The sequence below is a fragment of the Sorex fumeus genome, unplaced genomic scaffold (genome assembly GCF_029834395.1).
Source record: "Sorex fumeus unplaced genomic scaffold, SorFum_2.1 ptg000162l, whole genome shotgun sequence".
Lineage (NCBI taxonomy): Eukaryota > Metazoa > Chordata > Mammalia > Eulipotyphla > Soricidae > Sorex > Sorex fumeus.
This window is the reverse complement of record NW_026606219.1, coordinates 272,585-284,786: the sequence shown is the minus strand read 5'-3', so window position 1 is coordinate 284,786 and position 12,202 is coordinate 272,585. Positions and strand designations below refer to the sequence as shown.

The 12,202-nt window shown below is 41.3% G+C and overlaps 1 protein-coding gene across 1 annotated transcript; it reads right to left on the bottom strand.

Moving 5' to 3' along the window:
* Positions 1 to 7,133: 7,133 nt before the first annotated feature.
* Positions 7,134 to 8,187, bottom strand: LOC130016633 (heterogeneous nuclear ribonucleoprotein A1-like). Its single transcript, XM_056107355.1, has one exon. It carries the CDS (start codon positions 8,185 to 8,187, stop codon positions 7,243 to 7,245), a length of 945 nt encoding a protein of 314 aa, XP_055963330.1. The 3' UTR covers positions 7,134 to 7,242.
* Positions 8,188 to 12,202: the final 4,015 nt, after the last annotated feature.

Here is a 12,202-nt window from a genome sequence, read left to right as displayed (position 1 = left end):
ACCACTTGTCTTGCACTACCTCTTTAGTGCAAGGTACCTTGCACTGCCTTTAACTACCTCTCTGGCCATAAGCATGTAGTTTATTTATTTATTTATTTATTTATTTATTTATTTAATGGACTGCACCTGGAACAATAACACAGCAGGTAGGGCGTTTGCCTTGCACGCAAGCTGACCAGGGTTCGATTCCTCCATCCATCTCGGAGAGCCCGGCAAGCTACTGAGAGTATCCCACCCACACAGTAGAGCCTGGCAAGTTACCCGTGGTGTATCCAATATGTCAAAAACAGTAACAACAAGTCTCACAATTTGTTGTGAGATGTTACTGGTGCCTGCTCGAGCAAATCGATGAACAACAGGAGGACAGTGCTACAGTACTACATCAACAAAGGGAAAAAAATAAAATGATCCTCTCAATGTATGCAGAAAATGCGTTTGACAACATTCAGTCTTATTTTATGATTTAGAAAATCCTCAAAGATTGCACCACTGCCCTCATGTAAGTCAATCTATTGGCCCTGCTCCAGAGACTCATGATTAAATCTTGAAAGAGATCAACTAGCTGCAAAAATTTCTTGGATTGGGGCCAGAGCAAGTAGTACTGCAGGTAGGGCACACCAACCTGAGTTCAAAACCAGGAGTTACTCCTGAGCATCTTCAGGTATGACCCAAAAAGCAAAATAAAAAGAAAGTTTATCAGATACACTAGTTCCTAGCTGAGACCTTGGGAAAGGAGTCAGCTATGTCCCCACGCTACTGAAGTCCTAGTAGTCACAGCCACACCCCAACAGCTGCTGCCATGCCAAATGGCTGGATGCTACTGCCTCAAGACTGAGCTCCACAGAGATGCCAAACTGCTAAAAATTTTAGGTAAACTGTTTTTTGGGGGGCTGAAAACTCCAGGCCTTCTAGTAGTGGGGAATAAGTGACATTCCGCCAGACCCCATATACTTCTGGAATCCTTGGAAGTCACACCCACACTCCACCACTGCAGCCATATAAGCTCACTGCCCCATTAAATACTTGATTTTCTGGAACACATGGCCACATTCATAGCCTCCAAACTCTACAATACTAACACCCTAGTAAGAGCACACCAGTTTGAATGGGAATGTAACCAAAACCCAACTAAGTTCAATCAACAAAACCATTAACACAGAAGACTCAACTAGCAACAACAGCTTTAGTAAACCCTCAGATATGGATTTTATGATCTCATCTTGAGGTATGACAACTTTCACAAATTTGTTTTACTGAAGTGTTTTTTAATAATTCCATTAGCTATTTCATGGTAAAAAGTAATATTAAATGAATTATTTGGGACCTGCTATGGGATCAGCCTTGATGAGGAGTGGTTGGGAAAATGGGGACAATGGTGGACGGAAGGTGATAGTCATGGTGGAATTTGTGTTGGAATATTGAATGCCTGTTACAAATGAGTCATGAGCAACATTATAGATCACACTACTTAAATAAAGTGGGGAAAAAACCTCAATGAAGTGGATATTTCAGAAGGAATATACTACAACAGCTATTGGGTTCTTGGAGAGCAGCTAACAGCTCAAATCACAAAAAAATGGAGAAAAACTGAAGGCCTTTCCTTTAGGTACAAGACAAGGATGTCCATTCTGATCACTACTTTTCAGTATGCTGTTGAAAGTTATTTTAAGAGTAATCATACAGGCCTGAAGCGATAGCACAGCGGTAGGGTGTTTGCCTTGCACGCAGCCAACATGGCTGACCCGAGTTCGATTCCTCCGCCCCCTCGGAGAGTCCAGCAAGCTACCGAGAGTATCTCGCCCGCACGGCAGAGCCTGGCAAGCCACCCGTGATGTATTCGATATGCCAAACACAGGAACAACAAAATCTCCAATGGAGACGTTACTGGGCCCGCTCGAGCAAATCGATGAACAACAGGAGGGCCTTAATCATACAGGCCCAGAGGAATATCAAAGTGGCTATGAATGCCTGCCTTGAAAGCTCATTGTCATGAGTTTCAATTCCTAGTATCACATCTGCTGAGTGTGATTCTGGCAGCTCTGTGATCTGTAATCCCTGGTATAACAAGCCACTTCCAGCTGCACAACACCCAGAAGTATGTGAGCACCACAAATAGGAAAAAAACCTGGCAAACAAAGCATATAAAAAGAAGTGTGGGAGCTGCAGAGATAGTACATCAGGTAGAAGAATTGCCTTGCATGTAACTGACCTGGGTTTGATTCTAGGTATTCCGTATAATCCCCCACAAACATCCAGGTGTAATTCCTGAGAGCAGAACTAGGAGTAAACCCTGAAACCTGTGAGGGGTATGTCACTCCAAAATAAAAGAAAATAAAAAGAAGTGTGACCTCTAGTAAGCACAAATTTTGAACAGCACAGCAAACCAAGATGAGCATTACAATCATAACTCTATGTCTCATCTAAAGAGTGCAACCCCTGGGGGCCATGTGCAAGCACTGCTTCCTGATGTGCAACCCCAGTGAGAACTGAAGCTAAAAATGTGTCAGCACCACAGCTAGGCATTTGTGTGACCCCAGTTGCCACAACAACAATAATAGAAAAGGTAAAAGGTAGGGTATGAATAATTTCAAAGATTTTAGTAAAAATATTAGAAATTATAACTAATACAGTTAAGTGTCAGACTATAAATTTAATGTAACTAGAAGTATTGTTTCTCCATGTGAATCAACAGAAAGATAACTCAGAAAAACATTATGTTTACAATTTCATTAAAAAGAATTTTATACCTTGGAATAAATGTGGCTGAAGAAGTGAAAGACTAAAAGCTATTAAGTACACTGGGTGTGTTGGGTGTGGTGTTGGAATCATGTGCATGAGAGACTATTATTAACAGTGCTATAAACCACAGAGCAGAACCTGGCAAGCTACCCGCTGCGTATTCGATATGCCAAAAACAGTAACAATAACAGGTCTCATTCCCCTGACCCTGAAAGAGCCTCCAATACGGCAACGTTGGGAAAGACGAGTTAGGAGAGGCTGCTAAAATCTCAGGGCTGGGACTAATGGAGACGTTACTGGTGCCTGCTTGAGTAAATCTATGAACAACGGGATGACAGTGATATAATGACAGTGATAAACCACAGATTGTCAATCAATAAAAATTAAGGAAAAAACCCTACAAGACAATGTTGGAAGAAGTAGAAGACACAAAGAGATGGAAAGATATTCCACGTACATAAACTGGAAGAATTAACAGACTTAAAGTGACTGTCTTATTAAAGCAATATACAAAATCAATGCAATAACTATCAAAAATCCAATAATATTTTAATAGAAATAGAACAAAAAATCATGACATTTATTTGGAGCAACAAAATGCCCTTAACAACAAAAAGAATATATATATGCATATATATGTGTATATATGTATGTATGTATGTATGTATATATGTATACATACCCTACAATGCTCAGGGATTACTGCTAATTCTGCACTTAGGAATTACACCTGGATGTTTTATATATATATAGGCTGGAGCGATAGCACAGTGGGTAGGGCGTTTGCCTTACATGCAGACAACATGGCCGACCTGAGTTCGATTCCTCTGCCCCTCTCGGAGAGCCTGGCAAGCTATCCAGAGTATCTTGCCCTCATGGCAAAGCCTGGCAAGCTACCTGTGATGTTTTCGATATGCCAAACACAGTAACAAGTCTCAAAATGGAGACGTTACTGGATCCGCTCGAGCAAATTGATGAACAACGGGAGGACAATGAAATATTACTTGATCTGGGGACTATACCTGTGATTTTCAGGAATTACTCCTGTACTCAGGAATTACTCTTGGCAATACACAGGGGACCATACACAGTGCCAGGGGTTGAACTAGGTCAGCCACGTGTAGAACAAGTGACATCTTCTGTACTATCCCCCCAGCCCAAAAATTAAATATTTGAATAAAAAGACACAGACAACAGAACAAAATTGAGAGCACAGAAACAAAACCATACATATTATGAATAACTAAGTTACATTAAAGGAGCCAAGTGCTTCTAATGATGCCAGAAAAGTCTCTTTAGTAATAGAGGGTGGGAAAACTGTACAGTCAGTTCTGAATGAATTTAACAAGGCAACTAACAAACAACACCATATATAAAAGTGAAATAAAAATTGATTAAAGACCTGGATGCAAGATCTGAAAACAGGCGACTTGACTCCAACAGCAAGGAAAAAGAAAAAAAGTAAACAAGCAGGATTATGTCTGCTAAAAACATAGAGGTTTGCACTAATGAATTGATTATAACCCACTATCTTTGCTATAAGTGTGTGAGCCAAAAGTCAGAACACAGCGCCCTGAGACATGATGTCCATCAGCTATCAGAAAATGTAGGATTGCAATAATCCTAAAATGTCCGAACAATAAGTTTCTGAAAGAATGAGTTAAAGGGTAAGATTGAAGAAAATAAATGACCAGGCTAGAGGCATAGTAAAAATGTTGAGGTTCTTGTTTTGCATGTCTTCAATCCCAGCACCAAGTACTGCCGGTTGTGACCCATCCACCACAACTCCCCCATCCCCCACTACCGAAAAGAAAAACAAGGGTTTGCCTGTTTGCCTGAAGGCACTTGCAATGCTGAGTCAGAAAACATGCCTAGTAGTATCTATGTTGTAGAATTTCTAAGGGCGTTGTTGACCCACATCTGGATAATATAGCAATGTATAAAATTTCTACTCCAAGACCCTGGTTTTGCAGTAGTTCTCTCAGAGCAATCTGGGGGCTGTTTCAGAGTTTGAATATCTCTCAGGCTTGATTTTCAGTTTAACTTGCTAATAAACTCACCTAAAATCTATGTATGGCCAACTTACAACTTATGTATAAAATCAAAAAGCTTCTGTACAGTAAATAAAAATTTGCATAGAAACAGAAACACATCTAAGTGAATGGAAGAAGTCATTTATAAACCATATAGCTGAAAATATTCATATTTAAAATCTATAAAGGACTCATTGACATTATGAATGCAAGATCTGAAAACAGGTGTTAAGCTCTTTGACACAAACATTAACAACTGAAAATGGGCAGTATCTACTCAAATATCTGAGGAGACACTCCTCCAAAATGGCACAGCTCACCATAAGAAATGTGAAAAGATGGTTATCATTTCTTATCATTAAGAAAATGCAAATGAAAACAATATAGAGATGGCAACTCACAGCTAAGAGAATAGCTATTCTCCAAGGACAAGAAATTAGTATTGGGGAAACATGGAGAGAAAGGAACACTTAGAACTGTTGGGAATGCAAATTGGTACAGCAATTATAGAAAACAGCAAAGAGTCTTTACCATTTAAACGTTTTTCAAAAAGAGAGCTGGAGAGGTAGTATATTGGGTATGGTGTTTGCCTTGCAAGCAGCAGAGCAGATTTGATTCCTGACAGCCAATATGGTTCCTGAGTCCCACCAGGATTGATCCCCAAGTGCAGAGCAAGTAATAATGCCTGAGCACTTCCATGTGTGACCCAAGCCCCAATTTAAAATGATCCAGGATTGGAGAGCTAGTACAGTGGATAGAGCACTTGTCTTCATGGGATCAGCCAGGGTTCAATCCCTGCCACCACATATGATCCACCAAAGTCCTCTAGGATGATCCCTGAGTGCAGATATGGAAGTAAGCCCAGAGTACTACTGGGTATGACACAAAACAAACAAATTTAAAAAATTAAAAAGATATTCCATATGATCCAGTTATCCCACTTCTGGATATTGATCTTCAAATATAAAAACACTAATATGAGAAGCTATGGCTTCCCATGTTCAACGCGCCATTATTTTTAATAGCCCAAACTGGAAGCAACCTAAGTACTTATCAACTGATGAATAGATAAAGGAGATATAGTATAGAGTTTGAGGGTATGGTTCAAGTGAAAGAGCACAAGTCTAGCACATGAAAGGGCTTGAGTTTGATACCTGGAAAATAATGGCACCTGTCACACAGCAGGATTGACTGCTACTTTAAAAAAATGTTACATAAACAAGGGAATACTATACAGATATATTTTTAAAAACATGAAATCCTGCCATTTGTAACCACATAGATGGACATAGATAAAAGTATGTTTATTGAAATAAATCAGATAAATAAAAACACCATAAGTTTTTACTCATTTGTAGTATAGGAAAAATAAAACAAATGGACTAATACAGTATAAAACAAAACCCTTAGAGATTATATGTTAATGGTTACCAGAAGATAATGGTCAAGGGGTATGTGTAATCTGGGAACAAAGGGGTCACTCATATGCTGAAGGACCAAACTGAACTTTATTTTTAAAGAAGATATTATTCCAATTTACTGATTACATATAAGAAAGCATTATAAAGAATACTCAGTACCATCCAAAATTTGATCTGGTACCATTCATTACTCAATTTGGTTACATTAGCACAGCGGTAGGGCATTTGCCTTGCATGCAGCCAACATGGCCGACCTGAGTTCGATTCCTCCGCCCCTCTTGGAGAGCCCGGCAAACTACCGATAGTATCTCGCCCGCACGGCAGAGCCTGGCAAGCCACCCGTGACGTATTCGGTATGCCAAACACAGTAACAACAAAGTCTCCAATGGAGACGTTACTGGGCCCGCTCGAGCAAATCGATGATCAACGGAAGGGCCTTTACTTACTTACTTACTTACTTACATAAAGTATACCAAAAATAACCAAATTAACTCCATAAACTCTGCTTGGGTGACCCTTTTAAGGTTGAACTCCAGGACACATACAGTAAAGATCAGCAAACTATACCAAGATTTCTGAAGACAATGATGTCTCTGCTCAAGCAGGATATAAATGAATTTCAAAGGGAAACTCGCATCACACTGAAGAATTCTAATATTACCCTATTGGGAGGAAGTTTACTAAGATAGCTTCAGAGTATACTAACTTTACACAGCAGACTTTAAGATATACACATTTAGTCAATATTATGATAAGATTATTGCATTTAGCAATCAATACCAATGTTACAAAAGAGAATCCACACAAATACCCTTTGTCACAATGCTTTGCACTTTCCACAGAACAGAAGCAAAAATGACCAGTTACATAGTTAGTAAAAATACAGTCCTGAAATGCTTTACCCATTCACACCAAAAAATGTCTAAAACATGCCTTCTTTGTAGGGCTAAATCTTACTACCACTGTGTCTGGATGAATTCACAAATCTGTTGTAACCTGTAGCTCCCTTTTCACTTCTCTGGGTCTCCTTGTCTGAGCTTTCCTGACAATTAAAGCTTTTTGTCACTGCTGGAACCACGATAACCACCTTTGTTTCGTGGTTTGGAAAAATGTTGGCTGATATCACTATAGGGGCCTGAGTTTGGGTCACCAAAGTTTCCTTCTTTCATAGGCCCAAAATATGAATACGGAGTAGTGTAACTGCCCAAATCACTGTAACTTCCACCACTTAGAAAACTTCTACTATTGTTACCATATCCCTGATAGCCAAATGCACTACTACCAAATCCACCACTACCCATGCTGCCACCAAAAGCACCTTGCCCACTGATGCCTCCTCCATAGAGAAAGCTGGCATTCCCACCAAAAGCACCTCCATAACCACCACCAAAATTTCTAGAACCACGGTGGCCCCTTAGGTTGGATGAAACCCTAGCCATCTCTTGCTTAGACAAGGCTTTTCTTATTTCACAGTTGTGGCCATTCACAATATGGAATTTCTGAATGACAATCTTGTCTACAGAATCATGATCATCAAAAGTCACAAAAGCAAAGCCTCTCCTCTTTCCACTGCCTTTGTCAGTTATGACATCAATCATCTCAATGTTCCCAAAGCGTTTAAAATACTCTCTTAGGTGACACTCTTCTGTGTCTTCTTTGATGCCACCAACAAAAATCTTTTTCACGGTGAAGTGAGCACCAGGCATTTGGGAATCTTCTCTTGAGATAGCTCTCTTTGGTTCCACATATCTTCCGTCCACCTTGTGTGGCCTTGCATTCATGACTGCATCCACTGCCCCCATGGTGCTGAATGTGACAAACCCAAAGCCTCGGGAGCGCCTGGTGTGGGGATCTCTCATTACTACATAGTCTGTGAGTGTTCCCCATTGCTCAAAATGATTTCTCAGACTTGCATCAGTTGTTTCAAAGCTCAGCCCTCCAACAAAAATTTTCCGCAGCTGTTCCGGCTCCTGGGGAGACTCTGGCCTAGACATCGTGGCCGTAGAAATGGGAATTTCTCTGCTGAGAAGACTCTTACTCTAAAGCAGCAGTGGCAGGGGCAGCAGTGGAGGCAGTGGAATTGAGGAGTAACCCAATGTGTCTAGAATTGGGCTTTAGTGATGATCTTAATGTTGATTTTCAATGGTGCACACCTGAAACGTACATAATGTTTCAATGCAATGCAACTTCAATTAAAGATTGTTTATTCAAAAGTTCAATAAAAGTCATTCAAGGTTAATTAAGAATATATTTTGGGATTTGGGTATCTAATTCTATCTATATTCTTTATGTGTGGTGGGTTGGGGTGGGAGGGCTTATGCCACACTCAGCAGTGCTCTCAGGGCTGACTCCTGGCTTAGTGTTCTGGGCACTCTTAGAGCAGTGCTAGGGATTGAACTGAGGATGCCTGAGGATGTGAGACAAGTGCTGTAACACCTGTACTAGCTATTTAGCTCCTTCATCTACATTCTTAGAGTGAAAGTGTTTCACAATTTTTAAAAAGAATTTTCAGGACCGGAGGGATTTGCCTTGCACACACACAGCCCATCAGAGTTCCATCTCATATGGTCCTCCGAGCACCACCAGGAGAAATTACTTAGTGCAGAGCCATGAATAACCGCTAAGCATCACCAGGTGTCACCCAAAAAGCAAAAAAAAAATCCCCCATTTTAATTTGATTATCGTGAGATACACAGTTACAAAACTGTTTATGGTTGTCATAATTTTCTTTTCACATTTTTTCTGTCAAATAAAAAGATATATTAATTGATTGTAAAACCTTTCTTCTTCAAGAGCCTGAAAAAACTGAACAATGTATTTATCTGATCTTAAAACTTTCTCATAGTATAATTAGCCTGGATTTGGGAGGGCAGATTTAAAGTGTGAATACTTGACTTAAAAACCCAGCTTCTAGAGCTGGAAAGACAGTGCAGTGGATAAGGCGCTTGCCATGAACACAACATGTGACAAAACCAGGTTTGATTACTGGTACCACATATGGTTACTTGAGTACTGCCAGAAGTGATTTCTGAGCACAGTGCTAAGAGTTAGTCCTGAGCACTACAGGTATGTATAGGTATGGCCCTAAACATCACCCCCCTTAAAAAAATAACAACTTACAGGTGTCCTACTATACATCCTATTGAATAAATAGATACATTGAAAGTTATTCACAGGGAAGGGTAACAAAAAGAAAATTAAAAATCTAAATACCATCAATAGAGAACTAAACTATATACATCATACTTTAAAATAGGAGCAGAAAAAAATTTTCATGCACTGACTAGGAACAAAACCTAGAATATATTTGGGTGGGGAAAGCAAAATAAGTGTGGGAATATGGTAGCATTTGTGCAAAATCACACAATAACACAATGTGTCTATTTGTAATTATTTAATTGTCATAAATGTACCTACATCACTCAATCACCAAACTTTTAAAAGTGGGCATATCTGAGGAAGAAAATGGTACTGGGGGAGAAGAAATGAAGACTAGTTTCATTACTATTTTTTTGCATATAATAATTATCTTAGCATACACTTACTTTAATTTGAAACACAATGAACAGCAAAAAATGTGAACTGGATACAAAGACAGGGAAAAAGCAAGATGTATCTGAATAATCTTCTCTGAGCAGGAAGAGAGAAAAGAAGGGAAATTTTCATAGAAAGAAGTAGATGAGAAAAACTTTGTTTTATCTTTCAACATTGTTTTTAACTTTCCGGAGTGTGTGTACGTGTGTGTATAGAGAAAAAACTGGAGAAATCTGAGGTGGATTAGAGGCTAAATAGAAATAGAATGTAGAAGATTAACATATTTTTCCCAAGAGAACAATAGAGATTTCCACAAACTGAAATTCACTGAAAAAAGTAGGAGGTAAATTGGGAATTTACCTGAGTCACGGCAGTCCTGTTGTACTCTGGGCAGATCAGAAGATTGAAACCTAAAAAGGCAGATTTAGAAAAGTCAAGATCAGTGCACAATGCAATCATTACCAGCCCAGTCACTACTGAATCCTGAGGAGTATAATCTGGAAACATGGTTTGGTAATTTCAGCCTGTTCACTTGGGAATTCTGCACATGAAATATTTTCTTTCTAGACAGATACATGATTTTTGTCTAAAGAAACCTATTCAGAAGCCATTAACAACAACTGACAACTCCTAAAGCTCAACAATGTCATTCGTGAACCAAAAGATGATACAGTTGATAAGGCACTTGTCATGCACAAGCTGATACGTCTTCAATCTTCAGTCCCCCTCCATATAATCCCTTGAGTTCCGCTTGGAGTGATTCCTGAGTGCGGAAGAAAGAGGAAGCTCTGAGCATTGCCAGGTGTGACCCAGAAAACAACCCCGAATTTTGTACAGGAAATTTATCTTTAAAAAGTAAGCATGAGGGGGTATGGTGCTGCCAGCAGGTCAATCTGTACCTGTGAGGCGAGTGCATCAGCAGCCTGATGGTGCCTTCAGACTTCCAGATACCCCCAAATTGCTGCTGCGCTTTGGCCAGACCCCAAAAACTTGGGGCAAGTTTACCAAGAAAGTAAAATGCCAAAAGTTAGATATGTGGGAGACACACCCACAAACCACCTCTGGCTCAGCTATATAATTGGAGGTATGGCCATCATGACAATCAGGTTTGGGCCTGCAGTGACGAGACACGCGAGGCCTCACGGGATGGGGGTGGAACCGGCCCTTTCCTTCGCACTCCAATGACACCTCGAGTCACTGCCCACGAACAGCCTCTCTAGCTCCTGATCAAGCTGCTTAATGGCCATGATCCCAGAGACTCAGAAACAAATCTTGAAACCCAGCAGCTTTTGGCAGAAATGTGTCCGGACTACAAGTAGGTTACTGTCGCCAAGCCACCCCAGGGGCGAAAGGATGCTGTGTCTCCTCCTGCTCTCCTTAGTTTGCTCGGTGGCTGCCATCTTCCAGAGGCCACTGGACAGTCAGGTTTGGGCAAGCAATGACAAGACACGCTGGGCCTCACAGGATGGGGGTGGAGCCGGCCCTTTCCTCCTCATCCCAACGAGACCCCGAGTTGCCGCCCATGAACAGCCTCTCTGGCTCCTGATCAAGCCGTTTAATGGCCATGATTCCAGAGACTCAGAAACAAATCTCGAAACCCAGCGGCTTTTGGCAGAAATGCGTCCTGTCCCTGTAGTAGGTTACTGGCACTGGGCCAAACCAGGTGGGAATAGGTTTCGTGCCTTGGCCTATTCCCCCTGGCGGCCTGGTGGCCACCATCCTCCAGAGACCACTGGATAATCAGGTTTGGGCCCACAGTGATGAGACACGTGGGGCCTCAAGGTATGTGGGTGGAGCTGGCCCTTTCCTCCCCACCCCAAGGAGACCCCAAATCATCGCCCACGAACAGCCTCTCTGGCTCCTGATCAAGCTGTTTAATGGCCATGATCCCAGAGACTCAGAAACAAATCTCAAAACCCATTGGCTTTTGGCAGAAATGCGTCCGGACCCCACAGTAGGTTACTGTCGCCAGGCCACACCAGGGGGGAAAGGGTTTGTTCCTCCATCTGTTCCCCCTAGGTGGCTCAGTGACCGCCATCCTCCAGAGGCCACTGGACAGTCTTGGTCCGCAGTGACGAGACATGCAGGGCCTCATGGGATGGGGGTGGAGTCGGCCCTTTCCTCCCCATCCCAACAAGACCCATGAATGGCCTCTCTGCCATTCATCACTGCCCATGAATGGCCTCTCTGGCTCCTGGTCAAGCTGTTTAATGGCCATGATCCCAGTGACTTCATCACTGCCCATGAATGGCCTTTCTGGCTCCTGGTCAAGCTGCTTAACGGCCATGATCCCAGTGACTTAGGAACAAATCTCGGAACCTAGCAGGTTTTGGCAGAAATCCCTCCAGATTTAAGTGTTAAAATTTCGGAATTTCAAAATTGCCATGCAATTGCCACTACTGCAGCCATGCGACATCATATGTTATTCTTAAACAGCAATAGAAAACAAATTGTCTACTGTTGCCTTTTCAGCAG